This window comes from Drosophila ananassae, chromosome 3L, assembly GCF_017639315.1.
Source record: "Drosophila ananassae strain 14024-0371.13 chromosome 3L, ASM1763931v2, whole genome shotgun sequence".
Lineage (NCBI taxonomy): Eukaryota > Metazoa > Arthropoda > Insecta > Diptera > Drosophilidae > Drosophila > Drosophila ananassae.
This window is the reverse complement of record NC_057929.1, coordinates 13,172,806-13,200,662: the sequence shown is the minus strand read 5'-3', so window position 1 is coordinate 13,200,662 and position 27,857 is coordinate 13,172,806. Positions and strand designations below refer to the sequence as shown.

The 27,857-nt window shown below is 41.8% G+C and overlaps 4 protein-coding genes across 6 annotated transcripts in view; 1 reads left to right on the top strand and 3 right to left on the bottom strand.

Moving 5' to 3' along the window:
* LOC6496235 (neogenin) overlaps window positions 1-17,242 on the bottom strand; it is a 32,821-nt gene extending 15,579 nt beyond the window's left edge. For all 3 annotated transcript variants that reach the window (XM_001960474.4, XM_014908209.3, XM_014908210.3), the window contains exon 1: window positions 16,385-17,242. In XM_001960474.4, coding sequence (XP_001960510.1) covers window positions 16,385-16,499 — 115 coding nt within the window. In that variant the 5' untranslated portion in view covers window positions 16,500-17,242. The remainder of the gene's footprint in view (window positions 1-16,384) is intronic.
* A 3,916-nt stretch (window positions 17,243-21,158) lies between these two features.
* LOC6496234 lies at window positions 21,159-24,570 on the bottom strand. The gene is made up of 3 exons (XM_044715890.1): window positions 24,446-24,570; window positions 21,476-21,892; window positions 21,159-21,428 (listed from the first exon to the last, which is right to left on the bottom strand). Exons 2-3 carry the CDS (start codon window positions 21,842-21,844, stop codon window positions 21,264-21,266), a joined length of 534 nt encoding a protein of 177 aa, XP_044571825.1. The 5' UTR covers window positions 21,845-21,892; window positions 24,446-24,570; the 3' UTR covers window positions 21,159-21,263.
* Window positions 24,410-26,887, bottom strand: LOC6496233 (zinc finger MYND domain-containing protein 11). The gene is made up of 4 exons (XM_001960472.4): window positions 26,785-26,887; window positions 26,296-26,449; window positions 25,170-26,236; window positions 24,410-25,112 (listed from the first exon to the last, which is right to left on the bottom strand). Exons 2-4 carry the CDS (start codon window positions 26,408-26,410, stop codon window positions 24,429-24,431), a joined length of 1,866 nt encoding a protein of 621 aa, XP_001960508.1. The 5' UTR covers window positions 26,411-26,449; window positions 26,785-26,887; the 3' UTR covers window positions 24,410-24,428.
* Window positions 26,670-27,819, top strand: LOC6494336 (zinc finger protein 64). The gene is made up of 2 exons (XM_001960471.4): window positions 26,670-27,105; window positions 27,184-27,819. The coding sequence occupies exons 1-2, from the start codon at window positions 26,752-26,754 to the stop codon at window positions 27,622-27,624; spliced, it is 795 nt and encodes a 264-aa protein (XP_001960507.1). The 5' UTR covers window positions 26,670-26,751; the 3' UTR covers window positions 27,625-27,819.
* The last annotated feature ends 38 nt before the right edge of the window (window positions 27,820-27,857 follow it).

The following is a 27,857-nucleotide window of genomic DNA, read 5'->3' as shown; positions in this document are numbered from 1 at the left end:
CAGGCATAAAAGACTGGCTGATTGCTGGGCCAACAGAGCTACAATTGAATTTTACTCGCCATCTAACCCAGGCAATGCTCAATTATTCCAGGACAAATGAGTTTTTTGCATGACCTGGGAAGAATCCTGGGAGCGGCTTTCCGACTCATCCATATCCTTCTATTTCCACACTAAACGACAGCACATTTAATTGCAGCAATCAAATGGGTTTTTGGGCGGAGCCACCTGGGAAATTTCCTCAATCCTTAGTCCTTAGTACTCACTCCTTAGTCCCATATATCATTTCATTTGCCTTTAATTTGACACATGATGTGGAGGCATTCCTGAGCTTCCTTGACTTCGTTTGCTTCATCCTCTTCCCGTTCCTTTTCCACTTCCTCTTCCTGTTGCTGTTTCTAACCATTTTTGCAAAATGGCCGCCGACGCCGTTGTCTCACAAAATGGCCGCCCTGACTTCTTCCGCCATTCTGGCCATAACATAAGCCCGTATGGCTCACCCCCACGCCGAGTTCATTGGTTTCTTCTGGGCGGCATTTTTCACTTCCTCTGGCAAATGACTTTGGCCACATGCTGGGGCATGCCACACTCTCCACTCTCTGCCCCCACTCTCTATGATTTTCCGCCCTAAAGCTTGGCTAAGTTAAGCGCTTTTCCGCTGCCGGCGTTGCCTTTGCTTTGTCCTTTCGGCATCCCAGCGACATCCTGCATCAGCCGTAAGGACAAAGACAGCCAGCGAGGATGTTGCTTGTTGCGCAGCAAAACTTTTGCATTATGGAATTGTAAATGTTGCCCAGAAAAATACACTTCCCAGACAGGTGTTTGTTTTATTATTTAAATTACATAATATGCCTTTAAGTTTTAACTTAATTTTGCTTAATTTTTAAACAATTTATCTAATTAAAAAGTTAAAATTCTTCAAAGAAATATCCTTTTTAACCCCCAACCATGCTCACTAGTGTTATTACGCACTTGAGCTTCCTAGTCCACAGGGTTCTCTAGTCCAAGCATTTTAGAAAAATCGTTTTGCAATTTTCCAAGAAGAAAAACCCACTTTTCACCCTCTTTGAATGAGTTTTGTGGCATGAGGAATTAAATTCTTATCTTTTTGCCAAAGTTTTTGCGCAGAAATTTATTTTAGAAACTTGTGCCACCCACGATGCCTTCTGTCTGCCACAAGTCGAATAAAGTCAAGAAAATGTGGAAATTATTTATTTAATTTAAAAGAGATTGTTTGAAAGCCAAAGTACTATAAATAAATCAAACTAATTTCAGATAATTTCATGGGGAAACTGCACTTTCCATTCATTCAACAAACTAATATTTCAAACTCTTCCATTGTTTATAGAGTTTTAGGAGAAAATTTATTGATTCTGTTATTTAATCCTATATTTTGTGATACTTTTTTGATGAGAAATAGCATAAAGGGGTTCAGTCGACTTTGATTGCTGGCTGGGAGATTAAAATGCATTTTCCAAGGCCTTTAATGACCTTTTTCTATGCCAATTTTCTATTTTAGAGGGATGTTTTCCACCGGCACGTGTGCTATAGTTCTCTAGTCGTATAGTTCCCTAGTTTTCTGGATGGAATCCTCCTTTTCCCATGGAATATTCATATAAAACTTATGCCTCGCTGCGCTTTGACAAACCATAATCCCCGGGCTGTAAAAATATGGATTTCATTTCATGTTCCCATATTTTTACGGCCTCGAAGCGAACCAGAATGAGAAATAGCTCTTCCCAGTGCTAATGGCCAGTTGTTAAACTTTCAAAATTGATCCATGCATTTCACAGTCGGATGCGGCTGTCTCCTCTCCCTTTGATGTTTTTTTCTCTAAAAAAAAAAATAATATTCTGGGGATAGGATAGGCCGGCCGGCCAGCCGCTCCCAAGAACTAGGTAAAAAGTATAAATCGTAGTGTCAGAGAGCTCTGCAGCTCTGGAGAATATAAATTTATGATTTATCGAAAGCATATGTGCGTTACCTCCTCCAGGAAGTGCCCCCCCGAAATATTTTCTAATTATTATTAGCATTTTACAGTCACTTGGGCATGTTTTGAATAGTTCGTTAGTTTCTCGACAGAACAAAAAAAACGACAGATGTCCCCAGGAGCAGATGTCAGTGCCCTGGGAGATCACCTGTGGATACTTTTGGGAATTCCAACATAGAGACTGACTTCGAATTGTTCAATTAAACAAACATTAAGAGCGGAAGCAGCAGCTGCCTGAGCTGCTAAAGAGTCGGAAGTAATCTAAAAATATCTGGGGAAAGAAATGTAAAATTAATGCCCGACCCTCTGACACTGACTTGTGGGCAGGTTAAGTGCTGATGACAGATTTTGACACATTATGGCAATGTCACGAATAATCAAAGAGAAATATTGAAAGAGAAGTTTCTGTTAAATCATTGTTGAGACTCTCTGATGTGAAAGTTGTGCCCCAAAACGAGACACTTCTTTAATTAACATATGCGGCGGCGGCGACGGCGCCTCCGCCTCCATCTCCACCTAGTGTTATGCTTTTCCTTTCCAGCCAGACGGAAAAACAGCTGCTGCGGTCTGCCACTTTTCCCAAGCCATGTGCTCCGCTGTTTACGTGTTTTTGCTGTTTGGCGGTTGCCTAACAAATTAATTTCATATTACGTCCTCCGACCACTCAGTCCAGCCAGCCAGCCAGCATTTTTAGTTCATTTTAGTTTCAGGTCTCGGGTTACAGGGATACAACTATCCGTTCTTTTGACAGGAATCCCGATTGAAATTAATGTTCTATGGTTTCTGCAGCAACCGCACACAGTCCGTCCGTCGACAGCCAACAATAGTAATGTTGGAAAATGGGAAAAGTGGCGAGGGAAATGCGACAGCTGGACACTGGGGGATGAGGTGAATTTCAACAGTCTTGTACCCTCTGTCCTGCAAGGAGAACGATTCAGCTCTAATGCCAATTTGCCATGGAGAGTTTCCTGCAAGTGACAAAAGGAAATACCAATTCTTGGCCCAGACTTTTTCCTTTCCCTTTTTTTGTGGACCCTTTTTTTTGGTCTTGTCTTCCCTCTGTGGCCATGGCAAATTGGACATTCTTCTTCAAATTTCCTGTTTATGCTCCATAAAATCCATCGAAGCGTTTAATATTGGCAACTTGGCTTGAAGTTCTTCCCTCAGAGGAAGCGCCCGCCCCTCAGAGGACGACGTTGTGTCGAGTAGTACGTGGTCTGGCATTCAAATTGGTTGTTGAGGCATCTACTTTGTAAAGTGAAGGAAATAATGTCTGGCATTGAATTTATTTTCTTGTCTGAGTCACAGGAGTCAGCTGTTCTCAGATATCAGCAGTAGGAAACAGTTGGATAATTTTCAACTCTAATTATTTTGCAATTAAAAGAGAGAGCTGGATTTTTAGTTTTTCTCTTTTTTTTTTTTTTGCATATCAGTTCAAGTGGGTTTGGTCTGGCTGGAATTATGCAACTCTCCTAGTCGTCTGGGGCAGCTGGAAACTGCAGCGGTGGCAGTGGCATTTTCCAGTTGCACATCCCACGCAATTATTTCGTCCGAGCTGGACGACGACGGAGTGGCGCTGGCGCCTGCCCACGTTTAGGCCGTTAATTGAATTTTTCGCCAAACGATATAAGCTTTTCATAACTACAGACTCACTATGGTATATATACATGTGTACAATCATAATAACAAAACTTATCTCCCAGCATTCCCCAATGTGGTTGGCAGTTTTTGGCCAAAAAAACTAGTTTTTTATTTTCCGATTTGATCAAATTTATGTCAATTTCGGAAAGTGTTAATTGCTCTAGACGTCGATTTATGGGCTCCATAATTTTATCTGTTATAATGACAGACTGCCCAGCCAGCCAACCGCAATAACAAGTGCATACTTAGTGGCGCATTAGCCACGAAACCACTCTAAAACTTTGTCTAAATGAAATGCAAATTGTGCTGCAAAATTTTCACAAATTTCTGCCAATTTAAATTTCCATAAAAAGGGGAGATGGATTCTGGCATTCAAACACAAACAAATGTCACTTGATTGAGGATTACATTTTCGGGATGATTTATATTTCATGAAAAGTGGAATTGAAAATGGGAATCAGAATCCGAATGCTTTAGTCCAAAAATAAACATTTATTTCGATTTGATTTTATGAATTTTTTATAGTCGGTTTTATGGATCAGCTGGAATGTCCAGAATTACAAAAAAACAAGAAAGGAAAGCTAACTTCGGGCGGAGCCGAAGTTGATATACCCTTGCAGTTCAGTCGCAGTCCGCTAGGTGGCGCCACGCATCTTATATTATTAAATATATAGCGGATCGTATATAGTCGGCCGAGCCTTATGAAATTTGGCATATTGAATTATTTTGCCCAAAGAGTAATCTGTACCAAGTCCCATCTTTGTAACTTAAAAAACACCAAAGTTATGCCAATTCCGATCGTTCTATGACAGCTATAGGATATAGTCGGCCGATCCTAATGAAATTTTGTACATAAGATATTTTGGTCAAATATAACATGTGTGGAAAGTCCCAACCCTCTAACTTAAAAAACACCAAAGTTATGGCATTTCCGATCAATCAGTTATATGGCAGCTATAGGATATAGTCGACCGATCCCGGCCGTTCCGACTTATATACTACCTGCAAAGGAAAGAAGGGTGTGTGCAAAGTTTCAACTCGATAGCTCCAAAACTGAGAGACTAGTTTGCGTAGAAACCGACAGACAGACAGACGGACAGACGGACAGACGGACATGCTCATATCAACTCAGGAGGTGATCCTGATCAAGAATATATATACTTTATAGGGTCGGAGATGTCTCCTTCACTGCGTTGCACACTTTTGACCAAAATTATAATACCCTCTGCAAGGGTATAAAAAGAGATACCATGAGAGTGAAAATAATAATGACTGTCTGGTATATATTTCCCAGTTTTTTCTACTTTTTGAAACTCACTTTGAAATGGCCTCCGAATGAATAATTTTTTTGCCCATTCATCATCATAATTTCCTCATTATCAAATTTATTTTCGACTCACCTGCAAACGAGAAGTGAGAAAAGAAAATCCAATTAATGAATAATGACTTTTTTGTAGTTTTCTGTAATAAAACAAAAGTTTCTGGCGGCCCATAATTCTTTACACTCTCTCTCACTCTATAAGCTTTGAAAAAATTTTAAAATATATATTTTTTTTGAGACACCCACGAACCCTGTTCTGATAAGATGGAGCCCCGAATTTGTGCTCTCGACTCGCCAACAAATTATGAAAATGAAAAACGCCATCAAAGCAGCGTAAATCATCTGATTCTGACATGGATTATTATTTATGTTTGGGGTCGGCCTGAAAAACAAAAGGAGATATTGGGGGATAGCTCTCAGGAAAGTAAAAATCAGGTGGCCATAAAGGTACAACTAGTGGGAGGATGATTAAGCCTCGAAATAAAACATTTTCCATCATAAATCTGAGTGTGTAAGTATCCTGTTGTTATCCCTGAGTTTTAAATATAAATAAAAGAGTATGGAGTAGTATCTAAACCTACCATAGAGTTCATAGTTCGGTCGACCATTATGAATCATCAGCAGGAGCTGGAAAAAAAAACTGAAAGCATTTGCCATTTGACTTCTGCTCCCTGGGTTTCCCTTTTCTGAGTTTTATGGCATTTTATTTTAGCTCTTCTGGCTGGGCACCCAAGCCCCCATATCTCAGCCCCCAAAAAAGCCCTCTGTCTCGCCGCCTCGGCCCCGTCAAAACAACATTTCTGCGTTGGGCAACCGCAGCGAGTGAAACAAACAACAGTGCCAGCGACACTGCACTGCCAGAAACTTGAATGGATTCTATTATTTGGTTCTGTATCCTTCAGATACTCTGTTCTTCGAGTGCAGAATAAACACTATGGGATATATATAATAAAGTGAAGCTGTTGAGAGCCGCGTTAGATGACGATGACGATGCTCACAGTTCGAGTCAAGGGATGGGGATTGGATGAGGGATGAGAGCAGTGAGGCAGGGTGGGCGAGGTGGCAGTGTGGCATTGTGGCAGGGTGGCTGGGTGTCAGGGATGTGGGAGGATGATGAGAATGCTACGACGACTGTGTGGCAAGCGTCTGTTGCAAAATCGAAAAAATATTGTGCGTTAAGAGAGGGGATGCTCTGGCTGCTCTGGAAGCTGCCTGGTGCGGACTGGGCCAACAACAACTAACACAACAGCTGAGCACCGAGCCCGGAGGGGGTGACCTGGGTCTCTGCGTGGGTTGGACAGAGGGTGGGTGGGAGAGGAACAAAATCGATAAATGCCTCGAATGTATGAATTATGTGTCTGTGAACACGCCCTCTGTCCTCCTCCATCTCCTCTAGCCATCACTGATTCAGATGTGAGTTCTTCCGAGCGGGTTAAGTTCAAGTGGCAGCTCATTGCACCCAGCAGCTTGCCAGTCGTCCGGCTGAGCAATACATTTTACAATTTCGCATTTAATTTTCCACATCGGGTTTTATGGCCTGGCAGCAATTGGCGCCCACACGCAGATTCTGTTGCAGGCTGCCCGGCTGGCCGACAAGGGGCTTCCAGCCTCCAGCCCACACACATGTGACCGCATTAGATAGCTGAGCTGGGCTGGTCATTCCTGGGGGCCATGAATGTTTTGGCAACTCATATGCAAATAGATGGAGATATCCCCCATTCCAGTGCCTGGTCCTAGAGCTGGCCGGCAAATCAATGAATGTGTTTGGGGCAAGTGTTGCCACACATTTGGTGACCAATCCTGTGGCATTAGACCACCAGACCTACCATTAGAACTTCATTTACGATTCATTGTCATAACCCAGCAGTCAGATCTGCCATCAGACTGTAAGCTTTACCCAAAATCTTAATTAAAATTGAATGGTAAGAGTCTCTCCTTAAGAGGGAGAGATCTTATGGCCATTATCTCCCAACCAAATGCAGTTGAACTTATAACCCAAAGCTTGCCACAAAGCAACTTTCATAAATAGAAAGCGTTTGTGGATGGGGGCATACAGGGGAATTGCATATCCAATTGGTAACTGACTGGCTGCCTGGCTGATATGATTGTCTGGCCAAAAAGCATACTTCATGCTCAGCACAACGCACCATGCACCATAAAAGTACGTATTTATTTATGACGGCACGCAACTCCAGCTACAACCACAACTATAGTGCCAGGTTCGATTTCGGGTTGACCCCCGAAAACTGAAAAGTTATCTATAGATCGACGTCGACGTCTGCCGGGGTCTCCCTCCTCCCAGACACACACACATCTTTTTCTTTGGCCTTCCCCCCCAACCTCTCTGACAATATACGAGCTGATAAATGGAAAAGTGAGACGGCGACCGACTCCGATTCCGATTCCAGAGCTCCAAGCTGGTGATAAGGCAATCAATAAGGCAAACAACTCTAGGTTTATTGAACCCTCCCCCTTGGCACCCTGGCACACATGCTCCTCCATCCCCCTGAAGTGCAATTAAGTGGATTTTTCCCTCCAAAAAATTCAAGTTTTGTTTATTTGTTGCTAGATGGTGATTTATGCGGTTAGCTTACTAAATTGCCAGTCGAATGTCTCAAATAGGTTTGCTTAGGAATCAGTTACAGACACTCACTAGATATGATAATGCGATAAATATTTGCCAGAAGAGTTCTCCGGAGGAGGAGTTACCTGGGGGCCCAGAACAACACACATGGTATTGGGTGTCAAGCAAAATATTTGTAAGAAAATATTTATCCAAGACTAATGCCAGAGAAGGGTGATGGAGTGAGAGAGCTGGGTCTCCCAAGATTTGGACAAAATATTTGTGCGTGTAAACAGTAGAACTCCGATGAGATGGCTTGACTCCGAATTGATATTCAATCCACGTTAGGAGGAGCGTGACCGATCTCGATCTCTACATAAATGATTTGATTGACATCGTCAATAATTGCATGTACAAGCAGCCCATCCATTCCGGCTGCTTCTTGGCCATAAAAAGAAGAATTAAATCCATGGAGGAGCTGGCGGGGAATCCGTAACAATTTGCATATGTCTCCGAGTGACAGCCACCACGGTGTTTGCATGAAAAATAAACAGAGCTCTGCTGATTGACATTCATCGTTCTGGCCGAAAAAAGCTTAATTAAATGCATGTGCTGGGGCTCTTTGATTTTTTGGGAGGTTCTGGAGAGGTCTAGTCTTAAAAGAGTGTTCTCTTTATGACCTTCTTGCCTTGGAAGCCAAAAAATTCCTTCTCGCAAGACCCTTAAACACTCTTTCTGTTCCCCGTCTGGTTATTCTTTCTCAGATCCCTCATCTCATCAATCACGTTTTGGCAGCTCCACATGCTTTCCATCGAGCTGCTCTAGCCCTAGCCCCCTCTATAACCGTCTACGTGACTTCCGTCTTCGATGTTCTCCCTTCTCTGAGGCAGAGTTCTCCAGCTTCTTCTTACCTCCAGCACCTCCACACTTCCCGGCATTTATCTACTTTGCTCTTGTCAAGTCAAACACTTCTCTCCGGCAGAGAAAAAATTCAAGTGCGGGTCTGCAGAACTTTTCTCCGACAATTTCACGCTTGTCAGCGCAACAAAAAAAAGTTAGTCGCCTTGTACTTGCCACTACCTGGTGGCAAGTTGCACCCTTATCGTGTGAAAAATGATAAACATCAGCAAAGTGTCGCCGGCGAACACAAAAGCTCATTTGCTGAAAGAAAGTGAAATGAGCTTAGAGGCCGCATAAGGCGGGCTCATGAAAGGGGTTAAGTAACCATTCAAGTTGTTTTCCAAGAACTTTATGGAAAGCACTTTACAGTGTACCCCACTACCCTTGGCAAGAGACAACTTAATTAGATAAATGCCTTGTGAGGGGAGAGGAGAGGAGGTTTCTAATATTCTAGTTGTAAAGCGATCCAAAACGCCCACATACTCTCTGCCATGACTATCATCATTATGTTCATCGTTATTATAGTGAAGGGCCTCCCCCACCGAAGGCTGACATAATTTTATGCTCGACATTCAATTAGGAGGAGTAGTAGTAGTAGTAGTAGGTGCCTCCTCATCCTCATCCTCCCCAGAACCCAGAGCAAATGCTCTCCCAGCAAATGCAAATTGTGAGCAGACAAAAGCAATTTGTGTCATTGCTAGCAGGCAGATACGTGAGACCGGAGCTGGGGAGACGGACGACAACTTGTACCTTACCACCTCATTACTACATTTGCATATTTGCATCTGCCATTGTCTGTGGCAGCCGAACAAAGAGGTGCAACTCAGACAATGACAACAATAGCCTGGTTGGTTGGTTCCTCCTCCTCCTTTTAGGATACTTCCCGCAAAAACTAGACCTAAAATCTAAAAACCCCTAACCATTCAGTGTCTGTGTCTGGGACTGACTTCCTGGCATGGCTTTCGCGAGTCAAGTGCTTGCCACTTTGCAACTAAATCTTGAAAGCGTCAGATACTGCTACTAGTAGTAGTTTTGACTTTTGAGAACCGCACGCTTCATAAAGTTTCAAACCTAATGGCCAAAACGCTGGCTGATTGCATTTCAGAGGATTTTATGGCGGCAGCTCCACTCGGCTCCAGTGACGGCTCAATCGGTGGAGACGCCACCCGGCGCGGCATCGAAAATGTGCGGCGGATAATTTCCATTAATCAGGCAACTCCACACATGGACGTGGCACGTCATAAGCCGCACAGACACACTCATCTAATCCTCAAGCGGTTCAAAGAACAACAAAGTCCAAGTCCGGTTTCCCGAGTTCAAGATCTTGGGGAGTAGGGACTGGGCATGGGCATGGGCTTCTATGATATATGCAGCACTTAGTACCTACTTAAGTTGCGCGAACGCGGACAACGTTTGAGATAAGATCACACACAGCTGGCAAAAGGCAGGCTTGTGGTCTGAAGGCGGCACAGTGGTTCCCCAAAGCCCTGGTCTCTCAGAGTCTGCCAAATATTTTGGCCCAAAAAACCAAAACTGTGAAATGCTGATCTCACTAACCAAACAATTACTAATAAAAATTTAAATATTCCACAAAAATGTGTGAAATATTAAACTCATAAAACAAATAGCTGGCAAACCCACTGTATCCACTCTCCCCCACCGTAACAAAAATTGCAACCACGACTTCCACAACCGACCACAGCGACTACTGCAGACTCGTAAGTGGTATAAAGTACGTGCATTTTGTAGATAATAATAAAATAATAGCAGCGGCTGCCTCCTATTCAACTGGAGTCAAGTCAAGACTCTTGGCGCTTGGATCCACAAAACGGAACGCCACGGATCCGATCGATCGACTCGAATCCAATAAGATACCATTGGATCGGAACAAAACTGGCGACAGCGACAGCGACGGCAACTGGAACTGCGTCTGGGTCTGGGTCTCCATGGTCTTGTGGCTTTTGTAACAAATTACTTTGGGGCTCGAGACTATACCTTCCTCTAGCCCCCTACTTCCGATCTCTGAGACAATGTCGTCGCCATTGTTGAGGCTCGTTTTTCATGTTCTAGTTTTTCGCGGCAATTGCAGGCCATAGATTAGCAGAGATATGTGGTATTTTTAATGGTACTTTATATGTTTTAGAGGTTTAGGAGAGTCTGAAAAAAGATGGAACTAGTTAGGTATAGGTGGTATAATACATAGTATAGTAGAGTTTTAGTAGACCTTACGGTCCTACGATCCCTATTCCTTTTGCACTTTGGCACTCATTTATAGATCATTGAGTTTTCTACTCAAGCCTGAAACTCTGGACACTCTTGACAATTAACTTGGTTTTTACCCAGGTGATGACCAGCAATCTCTGGCTCTGGACTCAATCTCAGCCTAGGGGGTTTGGTTTTATCTTGTCTGGCCTGACCGACTGGTTCTCATCAATGGGTTTGACCGTCTCAGTTTTAAGACTGATAAGTTCTAGGATTAGAGGAAGAGATGATTAAGATCCTCTTGGTAGAGTTATAGTAGAGTACTGTATAGTTATAGTACAGTGTATAAGCTATAGCTTAGTATTGTTAGAATAAGAAAAACAATCAATCGATCTACTTAAAGCCTAGCCATGGCCACTCTTTATCTCTGGCTGGTGACTGCATTTTGTTGACCGATAAGCCGTGTGGCATGGTAGTAGTGGGTTGAGGCATAGTCCCCACCAGAAAGAGGAGCTAGCTGCCAAGTAACTTCCAAAGCCAAGACCAACTTCATTTGCTCACCAACCAAAAGCGAACGACTTTTTCAATTAATGTAGCCCATGGGCACGCGAAACCTGAAACCGGAAAATGCAAAAAAAAAAAAAAAAAAAGCAAGACGAGCTTTGAGTAAAAAATAAATGCAAAAAAAAAAAAAAGAATCTAGAAGATGGAGAACAAGCAGGGAAGGATGTAAAAAGCTGAAAAACAATGCAGAAACTTTGTTTACTTTGCTGGCTTGTCTTATCGCTCGCTCCACTGGCTCGCTCCACAAAATAATTATTACACTGAACGAGCGAGGCTTCTTTAAAGTGGAGTACCTCTGTTAAAGAATTCAACTAGTCGCCCCAGTGTAAAACTCGAAAATCATCTGTTAAAATTGAGTTCTTTTAGCAGGGCGTGGTCTTCTCCAGAGGTGATCTTCGTCCGGGCCTAGAGATCGAGCCAGTTCGGACCTCGGACCGGGCCTGGCTAGCACTTTGGCTAAATGACTGCATTTAAAAAACTGTTGCCGACTTCCGTTTCGCTTCGAACTCTCGACTCCACCTCGCGCACATCTGTCCGAGAGAGCTTCGAGGTGATTAAGTGCGATTCGAGGCGTGGAGGCAGATAATTTCTGATATTTTATAGGCCCGGGTCCCGGGAAAGTAGAGGTGTGAGATTTGTGGGCCAGGCTTGTTTTAACGGCACTTTAAGCCACTTAGCAAAATGGCCAAGAACAAGCTCAAGTACCTGGGAGAGATAGGCACTCCAAGTGGCTCACTCCACGCTCTACATGTCCTTCGATGAACTGCCTTGCTGCCACCTACGGATAGGACCTATCAGCCCACGCATCTGGCAGCCTATCTTATGCAAATTGGTACTACTCCCTAGGGAATGGAATGGAAAATACGCCTCCACAGCCGAACAAAACGAGTAACTTTATTCTCTTGATTTCCTGTCTTGCCTCGAGATCAGTTTCCTTATTGGATCTCCCTTTTTCAGAGAACCTCAGAGGTCCAGAACCTGGTCTTTTGCGGTTGCGTGCATTGAACTTTTCGGGATTTTTTTGGGTTGCAGGTTTAGTTTTGGGTAACCTGATGTTGTTGGTTCTGTTTTTGTTTGGTTTGTGGCGGGTTCAAGTGAATTATTCATGTTGTCATGTCGAATCGGCATTCGGGGGAAGATGGAGGGTGGAAGCTGGAAGGGAACTGGCAAGGTTTTTGGGTTCCAAGCTGCACAACGAAATTGCATTTTTGCCAACGCATTTGGTATCGGATTACACTTGAAGATTATTTTATTATTTTCACAATAAATTAAGTAATTTAATTATTAATTTTTCTTTTAAATGTTTAAAGGTTTTCTGTCTTAAGTTTCTACCTATTTTTGGAGAGAATAATCTTGAAAGTAAACCCCTTTTTTCTCTGTGCCTTTGCCATTGCCGAGTAAGCTGAATTTTTCGCATTTCGGGTGTCGAATTGTGTTCCTGCTGTTTTCCATAAAAATTCTCGCAACATGAGTTTCTCGAAATATATGCTCCGGCAGTAACTTTTAGTTGTTTCTCTCTTTTTTTCTGCAGCAAGTTCTGTGAGTTTTAAATTAAAACAAAGTTTTTTTATACATTTTGTACTTAATTTAAATAACAAGACAAACTTTTGTTAGGTCTGTGAAGTTGGCACCCCAAATTTCGAATTTCAAGAAAATAATAACTGACCATTATTGACCATCGTTTGACCACTATTGACCACAAATATTTTCGTTTTACCACCTTCCGAAAAAAAATTAGAGCAAAAAAACTTTCCGGGGGCCAACTTCACACTAGCCCCCGGGCATCAGAAAACATCTTTTGACATTAAATTTTAACGCATAGACCAGTTTAAACGATTGACCATCCCATAAAATCGATTGACCAACCCATAAAATCACTTGACCACCAAAAAAAATTTTTTTTTTTTAATTCCTCAAGGTCATGTGTCGGGGGCAAGCAACCAACGTCAGAATATGAAAAAAACATGTCATTTGAAAGCATTTTTGCAGAAATTGGAATTATGATAATTGACCATCTCTCAAAAATGAATGATCAATACATTTGAGAAAAATCTTCGTTTTACCACTTCGCAAAAAGAAGATATAGCCAAAAAAACTTCCCTGGGGCCAACTTCATACTACCCCCATCATATGTAGAAACATGTATAAAAAACGTATTTTTGCGAATTTCGCAATTCTAATGGTTGACCATTTCTAAACATCGTATCAACATTATCCTTAACAAAAATCTTCGTTTTACCACTTCTCAAAAAGAAGATATAGCCAAAAAGCTTTCCGAGGGCCAACTTCATACTACCCCCATCATATGTAGAAACATGTATAAAAAACGAAGTGGTAAAACGAAGATTTTTGTTAAGGATAATGTTGATACGATGTTTAGAAATGGTCAACCATTAGAATTGCGAAATTCGCAAAAATACGTTTTTTATACATGTTTCTACATATGATGGGGGTAGTATGAAGTTGGCCCTCGGAAAGTTTTTTGGCTATATCTTCTTTTTGCGAAGTGGTAAAACGAAGATTTTTCTCAAATGTATTGATCATTCATTTTTGAGAGATGGTCAATTATCATAATTCCAATTTCTGCAAAAATGCTTTCAAATGACATGTTTTTTTCATATTCTGACGTTGGTTGCTTGCCCCCGACACATGACCTTGAGGAATTAAAAAAAAAAAATTTTTTTTGGTGGTCAAGTGATTTTATGGGTTGGTCAATCGATTTTATGGGATGGTCAATCGTTTAAACTGGTCTATGCGTTAAAATTTAATGTCAAAAGATGTTTTCTGATGCCCGGGGGCTAGTGTGAAGTTGGCCCCCGGAAAGTTTTTTTGCTCTAATTTTTTTTCGGAAGGTGGTAAAACGAAAATATTTGTGGTCAATAGTGGTCAAACGATGGTCAATAATGGTCAGTTATTATTTTCTTGAAATTCGAAATTTGGGGTGCCAACTTCACAGACCTACTTTTGTTTATTGGAAGGAAAGTTTGTTCTGTAAAAAAAAACAATAAACACCTTCCAACAATCATCAATAAGTGCCAGAAGAGTGAGATATCTTTTTGAAGTCCTGGGAGCATCTTGTAGTCATATATTCCCTGTGTCGAAGTCCCCTGGGGAAACAAAACCCCGGCTCAGACCTCGAAAGACTGACGATTTCCGCTGCTTTGTCAGCACTTCTTCACAAAGTGTCGCCCGGACTGGGAACATAATTGAGAATAAGGCCCTGCATCGGCCGGTAATTAGTCTGCATTGAAGACAGCGAAGAAGAAGTGACCTCATTCGGAGACCCTCTAACCACAGCACCCACAGCACTCAGTCCCCTTTCACCATTTCTCCCGTTCTTTGTCACATTGCGACACATCGCCAGGGGCCCTCTATGGTGGCCATATGGAAATGTTTATTTTGACAAGCGCACCCTCGCAGGAGCGAACAAAAAAAAAAAAAAAAAGGAAAAAAGGGGTGCGAAATTAGAATAACATGTCACTCATATATTGTATCACGTAATGCGGCTAAACCAGAAGGAAAGTACGGAACAGGGACTCGCCCAGGACACGAAACAATTGCCAGTTCTGCCCGAGCCACAAAACGCAAAGAAATATGACTGGAAAAGTGAAAATTAGAGCAGGAGCTCAGCACGTGAGTTTCAGGATACCCAGTAGCCTAAGGAGGGTATATTAGCTAAAGGATATACAAAATAGATAATAATTAGAGCCATTCTTCAAATAAACTTTGAACTAATTCTACTCATAACTTACCTTTTAAATGAAAAATAAAATATAATAAAAAGTAATCTCTAGTCGGTAGTCTTTCTTGATCTATTAGTGTCCTGTTTCGTCCTTTGTCCTGCTGGTTACACCCATGCAAGCATAACATTTTTAATTACCGCTCCAAAACAGTAAGCCCTGGGGTTATGTCAGGGAATGCTTTTAATTAAATCTGGGCCTGGACTAGCGACATGCCATGACCCAGAATTCGGCTCAAGATTTTTCATTCCATTTGCATATGACATGCCCACCATATTTTACAGCCAAAGTTTTTATTTTTTGGGGGGGCTTTTCCTTAGGGGGGGCTGTAGCTGGAACTTGGCATTGATAAATTCCACAGCTGATAAGGCAGGCAGGGGTTCTATTTTCGGTTTAGGGGTGGCTTTCGGAAGGACCTTTAATTTGTTTGCATTATTTGCGCATTTTGCGGGGATTTCCAGGTTTCCTGTCCCCTTCCTCCTCCCCCACTAAGATTATGTTTTCTTTTCTGATTTGGAAAATGGGCACAAAAAAAATGGAAAATCAAAATTGAAAATTGAAACTCGATAAGCCTTGGAAACCACCCCCAGCTTACTTTAAATCCCAATCAATCATTTGTTGCAGCTGCCCCGGTCTCTCTCTCCATCTATAATCTCCTTAGAAGACCATAAATTAAACCTGCATCTATACAGAGGATCCTAAATCCTAATTGCATTCCCTATTCTACTCCTGGGTACCTGCTCTTACCTGCATTTTTTGTAGAGCACTTGCTGGAAGGGGATTGTATTCCGAGCTAATGATAATGACTTCTCTGGCATACAGTTTCCATGATCCTTTTTCAACTAGTTTGAAATATTTTTCACAGGAAACTGAAACCACAGTCTCATTGCTGGGTAAACACTTGTGGGTTCAACGATTTTGCAAATCTCCCTGGTTGGGAAGTGTTTTTTTTTTAGTTATCTCGTTTCGAGGGAACCTCATTAGTAATGTTCGAATTTCGAGGCATTATCGAGAGGTGATAACTCTGCCGCACAACCTTCTTGTTGTCGGTTCTTATCTGCAGGTGATGCGATGGCTGGCAATTATGGTGAATTACCCGCCGCATGATGGCCGCATGGGTGGAAGGGCTTTTGAGCTCCAACGTCAGTCCATCGCAAAAAACCAGGCAAAGTGCGAAAAAATATGACACGGCTTATCAGGAGCAGGGTGTTGATATAAGCAATCGAATTATGAGTGTGTACTTTTGGGGCCTGGAGGCCGCTTTACCTGGTATTTGGCACGTCGACCAGACTATCAGTCGCCGTAACTTTCAATTTGCTGGAAAATATTTTACCGCCAAAGCCTTAAAACTTAAATTACAGGAAATGATTAAATAAATAATTTTTATTTGAGTATTAGGAGGTAAGATTAGGGGACTTTAATCGTACCTCCTGAAACTGACTTTTTTTTTTAAGATTATTTCTCACCTTGACTTGCCAGACTTCCTGAAACCATCTGCATGATCAGCAGACTCCCGATTAGCCAGCTCCAGCTCCAGCTCCATATCCTTAATCCATCACAACTTCCCTCCTTTCCGGACATGTTTGTTTTTCTTGCCAACTTTTCTGCTGAATTTTAACTGGAAACCGTCGTTTACGTTGCGAGGTAATTTGAATTGGAAGTGAGTTTTTTGTTTACGACTCAGGCCACTCGCATTTTGGTTTTTTTTTGTTTTTATTTTTATTATTATTTCTGTTGAATTTTCCGTTTTGGCTCCAATCGGCGCTTACTTTTCCACTCTTATTCCTCGCTCACACGCACATACACACTCTAACACACACTCGCGCGCGCCACTAGTGCTGCCCACTCCACTTTTGTTGTGTATTCTTTGTCGATTTGTACATACTTCCTTCGGCCTGGCTCCCTCCTTGTTTTTTCTCAATCGAATTTACGTTACGCTTGTTTTGCCGGCATTCCCCATTTATTTATTTTTGTTGTTTTAGGTTTTTTTTGGGGCTGTAGTGCGCTTGCAAGCGGAGCATTTTTTACAACAACTACAACACTATCAACAAATTGCACACACAATCGGAGCTGTAGTGGTGTCTCACTCTATTCGCGCCGACGGCGTCAGGATCCTTAGCTCGTTGTTTAAATCACATTTAGTACGATTTGGTGTATTAAACAATGGGCTATTTATTACGAAACATGGATTTCCATAGCTTTTAACTGGAAATGTATAGTTTTTCAGTCATGAAACGCGACCCGAGGAAAATATTCCAAGAAAACCAAGCGCGAACCAACCGACGGTTGCTGAAAATCAACAGAAAATGATGGTGTGCCCAGGCGGCGAGAATTAAACATACCAAAATCGAAGTGTGGTATTTTTTGGACTGAGATAGCTGGTCACACTAGAACTTTTTGACAAATTGGCTTAAATTCCCCTAAACTATATCCAGGATTAGCAAAATTGGACTGATTTTAAATTATTTCGATTAAATAATGAATACTACAAGTCTAAGCCAAATAAAAATCTATTTGGGCTATGAAAGGAAATGCTTTAAACTAGTTCACCCCCTCAAATTAAACTCCTTAGAGGTGGTGCTGCCAACTTTTTTTGAAGTCAGCTAAATTTGGCGCCATATTCAAAACTATAAAATGGAGTTGCCTTGCGATATACTAGTTTTAGCCTCATAATTGGATTTTCACATAAAACTCATGCCGGCTTGCTCAATTCTAAAACACATGAGAGTTTTCCTAACTTTCCTTTGATAAACCAGCACGTCAAAAAACTTTTTCGATCATTCGAGTGAAAACTCCTGTGAATTTAATTTTTCCTGGTTTCTTTTTGATTGCCACCCCCCGGGCAACTGCCGCGCAGACACGTTGCGGTTAAAAGTTGCAGCTAAAAAAAGGAGTTCTTTGCCAAAAAGGAACTCTCTTTTTGCAACCAGAGTCCCCAAGCTTTCATCGGCGCCCCCAAACTTTAAAAAGTTAAAAAATTAAAATATCAGTTTTCGGCTGCGTGAAATGTTAATGCAATAAAAAATCTGTCCAAGGCCGACAATTTGTCGAGGGGTGGGGGCGTGGCAGCGAAATGATAAATTTCACATTAAATGCCAGTGCTTAAACGAAAGCGTCGTAAAAATAAACGACGGCCCGGCAATCAATGATGTGAGGTGGGGGTGAAAGGGGGCCGGAGGACCAGGGTGGGAGGTGGTAAAAGAAGTGAAATAAAAATTCCCTCTCGGATGGACTTCATTAGCGTATCCCCGAAAAGTGGGTCAAGTTTCAAGGACTTATCAAATTACCCAGGCCCAGAGATATTCGCCGCTAATTGCAGGTTTTTAAAAAACGCCCGAGGAGAAGAGGCTGCTCTGGTTGTGGGCTGTCGGTGTTGTGTGATGGGGCTTAATTCCCTGCAATGCGAAACTGCAATTTTCAGTTTTAATTAATACACGCTGCCTTCTATCTGTATCTGTATCTCTCTGTGTTTGTTCTGTTAGTTTGAAGTTGAGGCGACAGGCGGAGGAGCAACTTCTGTGGGGCTAAAAAACCGCCCACAAGCTGTCAGGAATACTGGGGATTGGGGGGGCCAAATCATCTGGGGGTGGGGGTGGTTTCTGTGGTGGGGCAGATGCTGATGTGAGTCCCATCCAAAGCTTTTAGATGCTGACACGAAAATGTGCTCTAGCAAATTAAATCTGTGTGCATTGAAATTAAGTGTGGGGGTGTTTTAAATTAGGAAATCTTTAAATTGATTACTCAGTAGTACTATTTATACCACTAATTTGTAATAATACAAAATATTATAATAATTTTAAGAGCTTTAATGGATGATAATTACAGTTTACAATCTAGAAAATTAACCTATTAAGATTAAACAACAAATTCTCATAAAACCACTTCGAATCATAAATATTGTAATTGTATGACGTCTTGGAGTACTATTTTTTATAGAGCCATTAAAAAATCAGAGACAATTTGTACATATCAGTACTTAACAATAAAAAAGCATTGGAAATACTATTATTTTGGGGTTGGTCTGGGATCGTTAGACCCCACCTTTATGGTTTTTAAAGGCGGATCCAAAAACCGCTCGCGATTTCCCAGCTTAATTGCCAGCGACAGGCGGCGCAAGCACTAAATTGAGAAAAAAATAAATAAATAAATAAAAATAAAAAATAAGTGACAACAAGAAGGAGCCAAGTTAAATTAAGTTAGCGTCTGCAGACGCCGTCAGCAACAACAAATCCGAGAGTTTGTACAACTGTGTGTCTGTCCGTATGCTTATTGCACATAAATCAAAATCAACTTGTAAATTTAATATGTCGCTGTTTTTGTGCCCCCCCCTTATATCCACTCGGTGCTGTGGAGTTTTTTGCCGTTTTTGTGGCGCTTACCAGAGATCCGCCAGTGATTTATGCTGATGTATTTTGAGCGCCAACGAATTGGCGAGAATATGGAAAATAGCAGAAAACCAAAATAAATCAATTGAAAATTCATGAAAAAAAGTAACAACAAAGAAACCAGTTGCACGTCGATGTGGGCATTGCAACTCGTGACTGAGAAAGTCTCTAAAAAAAATCGTAGAAAAAAAACTGAAAACTTAATTGTCACACATTAAAATTAGTTGGAAATTCAAAGGCCTCCCACTCCCCACAAAATTGTAATTTCCAAAAACCTGTAAACGAGGGAATAGACACTGAGTAATGACAATTTCAGGCCTCGGTGACAGTCTGACACTTTTTGGATGCGGAAACTAGGTCTGGGTCTTGGTCGTGGTCTTGTGGTCTCTAGAAAGGGCAGTCTTAGTTTAGAAAACAAACAGACAGAGGAAAAAACTAGTAGTCTAGTCTTAAAAATAAAAATGCAAGTATTCATATTTAATATTATTGTCTGAAAATATTTTTTATTTGTGTATCTGAAAAAAACAAACCGTAAGAAATGAAAGCAAAATTAGGCTTCATTTAAGGAGTGAGGAAATGGACATGAAATGGGATGAGGAGGTTTTCCAGACTCCACTCCACTCCACTCCAGCTCCGAGTCCCGAATCCCCACCAAGTGCAAGTATGATGTATGTGGGCCTGTCGCCGTTTTGAGTGCAGCAAGCTAAATAAATGAGTTTGTCAGCCGGCAGCGACATGATTTGATAATTGGTTTTAAAAGAAATTCGAAAGCCAAAGCAGCTCCGGTTCGAGGGGGAAAAGTAAGACAGGAAATGGATATGGCTTTGGATTTTTAAGTTTCTTTGACAGATAAATGATAAGTCAGCTCTTATTAGCGAGTTAATAAAAGAAAAGTCAACTCATTTGAAAGTGATGACATCTAATTTAGGTATTTAAAAAATTTACTTTACAATATCTTTCGTGTTAAAGTTCATAAATTCGGAGATTATATCCAGGAAGTTAGTAAATATCTTAAGTGGTTTTATGAAATGTTTGCGATAGTTTACGACCACTCTTGAGACACAAAACTTTTGGCCAATGACACTTGAGTGTGGTGTTCTTCGAAATTTGCCATATAAAGTTCTTGAACAAAAAAAATAAATATTCACAAGAGACCCAGAGCTGACTCACTACTGATGGCGGATCAGAAGTTTCGGCTTTTTCGGGTGGGGCAGTGGCACTCACCCAGATTGCGACTCATTTTCATGTTCGTTACGGTTATGTAAGGAGACCACCCCACCCGCAAATGACGCATATTCCAAATCAAAGGCATTTCTGAACATTTAATCCCAACATTATCAGACTTTACGAACCCTAAACACTGTCACAAATGGCGGCTTTTCATCTAAATTCTCGAAGGGTACCATTATCTGCCATAATAGACTCATTAAGTCTCATCTCCGGGGAGGCTGTTGAAATGGATGGGGCCTGGTTCGTTTGGTGTTGCATGTTGCACATTGCACTGAAGCGTGCTGTTGCACTTGTCGCCGGCAATAAATTAATGTCCTGGCTCCCCTTCTGTGGGAAATATTTGTCGCATGCCAAAAAAATTTACAAGCTACAGCATTTTCCACATGTTGGCGGCTGAAATTGCATTCCATGTTTGTTTTTTTTTTTTTTTGGAACGCCAGATACGAGATATAATTCCGAATACTTCGACATCTGTTGCCGGAAAGGCGCCGAGTGGGAGGCTCCATATCCTTGGCAATGGTCAAGTTTAGGACAAGGCTAAAGTCCCGAAAGCCGTCGACATTTGAACAGCTTCAGTGAAGCTTAAGCTGGCAGCAGATGGCAAATAAATGGAAGGAAAGAAATATATACTTATATTCCCGTACATAAAGTACAATTCGTACACCAAAGGACAATATATTAGAAACTACACAGGACACAATATTTAAAGTACTACATATCCAAGTTAAAATTAATCTTTTTTGTCCACATCAATATCCAGATATATGGATACAATGCCAACCCATTTGAAGGCTCCATTGTCCAGTTCCAGGGTAAGTTTATAGCTTCCTTTGGGCAAGGGAACCATTTTAAACATCTTGTCCTCCAAAGAGCAGTTCCTCACAACAACATCATGCTGGGAAAAATTTATTACTAAGGAATAGAAAGGCTTAAAGTACTCACATTATAGGGACAGGGGTGATCCAGGTTGGAGTAAGACATAAATGCCCTATGAAAATAGTAGAACACCTGCTTGCGATTCGGATTCTTTAGAAAGTGACATATTTCATGGGAAACATTGAACAAAAACGGATGATAGCCATTCAACTTTCGAAATATATTAAATCTCATCACCATCCTAGTAATTGGCAGTTTCAGAAGCTTTGCATATACATTGGCAGCTATGACGCCTCTTCCGATGACATTTAGACGACAGGTGGGAAAAAGGATAAACTTCTCGTCCAAACTCTCGCACTTCAGATTGGTGAAACGGACATATCCTTGACAGGTCCCGAGAAACAAAAGGCAGGCCCCGAGAAACATCAGCCTCATTGTAGCAAAGTCTTCCGGAATACTGAACAATTTAAAATGAATTGCAGCCTAAAAGCCAAAAAGATTATAGATTATTTGACAACTGAATCGTTATTTAAATGCCTCAATTATTAAAGCTAATGCATAAGCTAATATATATCTACTACTATAACTATACATATATATTTTAATTGCTCTGTTTCTGACAGCATTTTGCTTTGCTTCATGGAATTGATTAAAAGGATCCTTGCACTTGTAGGCAGGCGACGTCGAGCCAATAAATCCTTCCAGCCTGTCACAATGCTCCACTAAGTTAAGGGAGTCCTGGCTGGAGCTCCTGGCTTTTGACAACCTGGAAGGTGAGAGATAAGCAAGTAAGAAATTTCGTGACACAGACAAATTAGTGTAGCTAAAATTGGCAAGAGACTAATTTGATTACAGCCTGATGAAAAATATCCAGCCATGTCGAGAAGACTTTAATAGACAGGCTCCTGTCGCCACTCGGAAGTGTGCACATAATTAAAACTCAATTCGAAATGTAAACAGGCAAGAGACAGCCAGCCGGAGAAAAACACATGAAGAGCCAAAAATGTTTATTTTGGCAAGAATATTCTTAATTGCCGTAGGAATTCGTCTACTGCTTCTCTTCCGGTTCTTTTGTGAAATTTTTCTCCAAATATTGACAATCGAGTGACAGAAATTTTGATTGCAAAATGCAAGAGGACCAGTCCCAGCCACAGTCACAGCCCACAGCCAAAGGCTAAGAGTGTGTCGAGCAAATATTTTTGCCAACAAACACTAATGACTGGCACTAAATGGTAGTAGATGCCAGGAGGAAGATGGTATTGATTCAGTCCCTCCCCCTTTGGGGCTTAATTAAGGGGGCAAGTCATATCCCAAAAATGATTTACTATTTCATGTGCGAAAGTGCATTAAAGCCGGCCCAAGATAAACATGGCCCAGACCGTAATGACCATATTCGGTACATGTACCGACATATGTAGGTAAGTAATAGCAGTACACACGCGCGGTGTGTGTGCGTGAGTATCTGTATCTGGTAGTGTGGCTCATCATCAATCATCCGCTGTGTGAAACTTTTAGCGAAAACGTTTAAACGTGACTTCCGACTTTGGAGGGGGGAGTCGATTCGGTCTGAAGCCCGAAACCAGAAACCTGAAACCCGGCTATTCGTTAATCGTGTGCTGATGTTGTTACTGCTTTTGGGCCCCTAAGTGAAATATTTATTACAGCAATGTGTTTCTATCTATTTGTGGGTGCCCATGCTACCTTGCACTAGCCGAGGTGCCAACACCATTTTGGCCATTTCCATTTTCGGGGGACCCCGGCCAGCCCCCAAAATCGTCGACTCAGCGCGGCATAAATCAATTATTTTGGGATGCCGTTCAACGGTCGTTCCCGCCGGCCTGCATTCATAAAATACCGTTCCCCGCATTTCAATCTCGGCTGCATTCACATGCTCGCTCGCCTGCACTCCTAAATTGCATGAACCCTTTTCAACGTTTCGGCAATTCGATTTGACCTTTCGCTTGACCTTTTTGCCGCAGTTTTATGGCTTGAGTCTGCGGGGGGACACGTTTATCAGAGGGCTTAGGTGAAGGTAATTTCCAATAAAAGGTAATGTTATCTTCTCTTAAATTTTGATCAAAATTTAGAAACTTATTTTCCAAGGGGTCACACCTGAGTGGACCAGTTGAGAAAGAGAATCGATTCACAAATCGTTTAAGGTATTCCTTTCAAGAATCGGACGATTATCGGCAAAGATATGTCCATCGCTGGGGGCCATATAGTTCCTCCATGCACTTTTGAAGGGGATCCCCCAGAAATTTTGACAAAAAAATCTAAAAAATATTTTGTTCTCAGATTTTGATGCAGATTGACGGAGAATCGATCCACAAATCGTTTAAGGTATTCCGCTCAAGAATCGAATCATTATTGGAAAAGATATGGCCATCGCTGGGGGCCATATAGTGCCTCCATGCACTTTTGAAGGGGATCGCCCAGAAAATTGGATGAAAAATCTAAAAAATATTTTGTTCTCAGATTTTTATGCAGATTGACGGAGAATCGATCCACAAATCGTTTAAGGTATTCTGCTCAAGAATCTGACGATTATTGGCAAAGATATGGCCATCGCTGGAGGCCATATACATAGTGCCTCCATGCACTTTTGAAGGGGATCGCCCAGAAAATTGGATGAAAAATCTAAAAAATATTTTGTTCTCAGATTTTGATGCAGATTGACGGAGAATCGATCCACAAATCGTTTAAGGTATTCCTCTCTAGAATCGGATCATTATTGGAAAAGATACAGCCATCGCTGGGGGCCATATTGTGACTCCATGCACTTTTGAAGGGGATCGCCCAGAAAATTGGATGAAAAATCTAAAAAATATTTTGTTCTCAGATTTTGATGCAGATTGACGGAGAATCGATCCACAAATCGTTTAAGGTATTCCGCTCAAGAATCGAATCATTATTGGAAAAGATACAGCCATCGCTGGGGGCCATATTGTGCTCCCTATTCGGTTTCCAAATCAGCCAACAAATCAGCCAATAATGAATATATAACGTATGTCTATAACGTTTATTGTTTTACTTTACAATTTGTCTGGTGGCGTCGCTTATCCCGTCGCTGGCAGTCTCCACTGCAGTAAGACGCACTGAAGCAGCAGTCGAAGGCTGCTTCCTCCAAGCAGAGATGGCACCAGCGCTTCCTCTTCACTGCATCCAGTTTCTGACGCATGATGGCTAATTCGCTTTGACACTTTACCAACTCCTCGTTTGCCTGAATGATTTCAGATGCCAGATTCTGATAGGTGACACTGTCCGCATAGCTTGAACGCGACTCTTGCAATGCTTCACTTCGAAATGCAATCGAGCAGCGACGTGCCGGCAAGACTCGATTGGGCACTGGAGAATTGGCGCTAGTGGCTTCAGTAGTGGAGGAGTTTAGCTTTCGTTTCTTTGTCCATTGTGGAGTTTCCGAGGACTCGTTGCAGTGAGACAAGGCTACTTGAATGAGATTCTCGGCTATTGCAGGATCGGCATGGAAACCAAATTGCGAAGCAGAGTAGTGGGACAATATCATGTGGCATTGGAGTTCTCGTAAGGCAGAACTCAACGCCTTGGAGTTTTTCGGTTTAATGTGCGACTGTATGTCCGATTCGATGGGAATGATATCACGTTCAGAGATAAGGGCTCTCGAGTGAGAGCCTCCGAAAAATCGAACATCGTACTTAATTGGCTTTCGTTTAGACACGCTGATTACCTGCAACGCAAAATTAAATTAGTTGAAAAACGTAATTAATTTAAAGAAGACTACTACCTTGGCGGGCCAGGGAGGTGACCCTGTCTGTTTGGCAAATACCAACTCATGGCGCTGAAGACAAGGCTTCGCAAACCAAAGGCTTGATAAATTGGCCTCGTGGGAATATCGAAAGCAGTCAGGACATCGACGGATCTCCCGGATGTCATGCGTTACGTCTCTCAACAGCCACTTTGTCGCAGTATACTCCACGCTCTTGGGTCCAAAGAAAACAGCAATATTATGCTGTAGATCAAGCAGATCCATAAGAAACTCTGTCAAGTACCTATACTTTTTGGCCGCTATGCTACGCTCGATATCCGCCAAACCAAGTATCTTGGTTTTGAAAAGTATGCGTTTGACCAGCGCCCTATCACGATCGTTCCAGTTCTTCGCCATATATTTGGAAACGTCTGTGGTCAGCCAGGAGTGGTGGATTCCCCAAGAGTATTTGAGAAGGCAGGCTAGCTCCTGTTTATCCAACTGCGGAGGATTGTGAAGAGAGGCCATCTTGAGTAGACGGCACCGGGTGCAATATTCCAGCTCACTACTAGTATCACTATCCAAGTTTGGATGTTGCTCGTCCTTGACGTTAGCCTGTTTTCGTTGGCGAGCTCCCTTGCGCTCACTTACAAAGAAAACATCATCGTCCCATTCCAAGTTTTCGTGCTTAAGAAAATCTGGAGTGTCCGAAGTAACGTGACCCTGACTTATGTTACTATTGTGGTCCAATAGAGGCTCCGGAGTCGGTGATTGAGTGAACTCCTCACTTGGATTATTCTCGGCTTCTTTGTCGGATTCGTTTTGCGGTAGCCTGTACGGCTGTCCCTTGTCCGAGGGTACACAGTAGTTGGGCTTTTCTGGCTCTTTGCGCTGGCAGTTCTCGTGGAAGCTCCGTATGCAGGACGGACATTCCTTCAAGACTCCGGGCAGGTGGCACTCGTAGCAGTAGGGATCATTTCCAGGTATCGACAGGGAGTTCAGTTTCTGGCAAAAGGCGAGGCTGACACGTTTGCTCCGGGTTCCCTCAGTCCGTGGCACCAGAATGCCTCTTTCACACGCATTTGCCACCGACAAGGTAGCTGCCTCTGAAAACAAATTGTAATCATTGAAAGTTTGTCGAATTGGATTCGATTTCTCCACTTACCTGCGCTCATTTTTGTCACCAAACATTTCTCTAGGGTGGCCGGAGGCAGGGCCACGCCCTTTTTCAGCTTGTGCATCCAAATCCGGATGGCCAAAGGCGGAAAATCGCTGCGCATTTCATTTGCTTGTTAGATTTTTGTTTTGGGAAATTAAAACTGCAAAAAAAAAACGATAGCGATAAGGGGTGGTGCAACTTAAGATATCGGCTAATATCGGTTAATAAAATATGTGTTTTTTATATATTATTATATTTATATTATTATTTAAAACTTTAAATTGGGCAATGCCAATTCTGTACATTTATATAATAAACATTATAAATAATTAAAATTTGTTTATTTTATGTTCTCTCTTAAAATAACAAACCATTACCTATCGATATTTATGCGCACTTGCAAATTGCAACCTCTAAGTTTATTTGTTTACAATTATTTAGGTCTCTGTTTACAAATATGTTATGGGTGGTTATGTGGAAAGTGGTCGTGTTTACCTTAATCCAGATGGGGCCTCTACGCTCTTAATCAAGTGCTGCCTTTGTAGCACAAGCACCTTTTCTGGAAATCAATTTGAGGATTTTTTGAGGCATCTGTCCATCCACCATTCGGGTGCCAGAAAGATAAACGATGATGAAATCCAGGACGAAGTCCAGGTGGAACTGGCAAACCTTAAGGAGTCGGGAATGGCAGAAGCCCTGGGAGCTAGCTACAGTGATGATGAACAAGAAGAGTTCACCAATGTGGAGTATTTGATCGAAGAAGATGAGTTCAATGCGTCAGAACAGGAATTTGATCAATTAGAACATGAAAATAAGGTATGTTTTTTGCAAAATACATTAAAATGTATCCTATTTAATATCTTTCTTAATTCCTACCTAAATATACTTACAAAGCACGTCTCGATAGCCATTTGCGAGGATTGCGATCGGCGGTTTCCAACCGAGCAACAGATGCAGTTGCACAAATTCCGGTTCCATGGAGGGCCCAATCCGAATACCTGTCTGATATGCCAGAAAGGATTCCCGAACGCCTCCAGGCTGCGTCAGCATAAGGAACGATACCACTTAAAAACGTTGAAGTGGCAGTGCCATTTGTGCGACTACAATGCCCCCTCGAAGTGGGATTTCCAGCAGCACCATATTATGCATAGTGGCCTGCGGAATTATATATGCGATTTATGCGGCCAAAGTTGTAAGACGAGCTCCGCATTGGCTGTTCATCGGAGGAAACACGAACTACCAAAATTAGACTGTACCTACTGCAAACGGAAGTTTCGGGAGAACTACACCTTGAGAAACCACATGAGGAACATTCACCAAAGAGAACCATTCTAGAAAAGATATAGTCCCAAATAATCAGGGTTTTATGAAATTATAAAATCTCATTCCGTTGAGGTTGAAGGCCAGGAGGACATTGATGATCCCACGCAGCTTTAACTAATAATTTTTATTGTATATATTTACTCTTATGAAAAAAAGTATTTTTTGTAAATACTAATTTCCTAAAATAGAACAAACTTTTAATACATATACATATGTATGTTTCTTTCATTTGTCAGTTTTATAAA

Excerpts from the sequence above, each read along its gene's own strand:
- LOC6496234 (XM_044715890.1), bottom strand. The coding sequence starts at position 21,844 with ATGAGGCTGATGTTTCTCGGGGCCTGCCTTTTGTTTCTCGGGACCTGT. Across the intron at positions 21,429-21,475 it reads ATCACCCCTGTCCCTATAAT|CATGATGTTGTTGTGAGGAA; the intron begins GTGAGTACTTTA and ends AATTTTTCCCAG.
- LOC6496233 (XM_001960472.4), bottom strand. The coding sequence starts at position 26,410 with ATGCGCAGCGATTTTCCGCCTTTGGCCATCCGGATTTGGATGCACAAG. Across the intron at positions 26,237-26,295 it reads GGTGACAAAAATGAGCGCAG|AGGCAGCTACCTTGTCGGTG; the intron begins GTAAGTGGAGAA and ends ATTTGTTTTCAG. Across the intron at positions 25,113-25,169 it reads CACCTCCCTGGCCCGCCAAG|GTAATCAGCGTGTCTAAACG; the intron begins GTAGTAGTCTTC and ends TTTGCGTTGCAG.
- LOC6494336 (XM_001960471.4), top strand. The coding sequence starts at position 26,752 with ATGGGTGGTTATGTGGAAAGTGGTCGTGTTTACCTTAATCCAGATGGG. Across the intron at positions 27,106-27,183 it reads AATTAGAACATGAAAATAAG|CACGTCTCGATAGCCATTTG; the intron begins GTATGTTTTTTG and ends ATACTTACAAAG.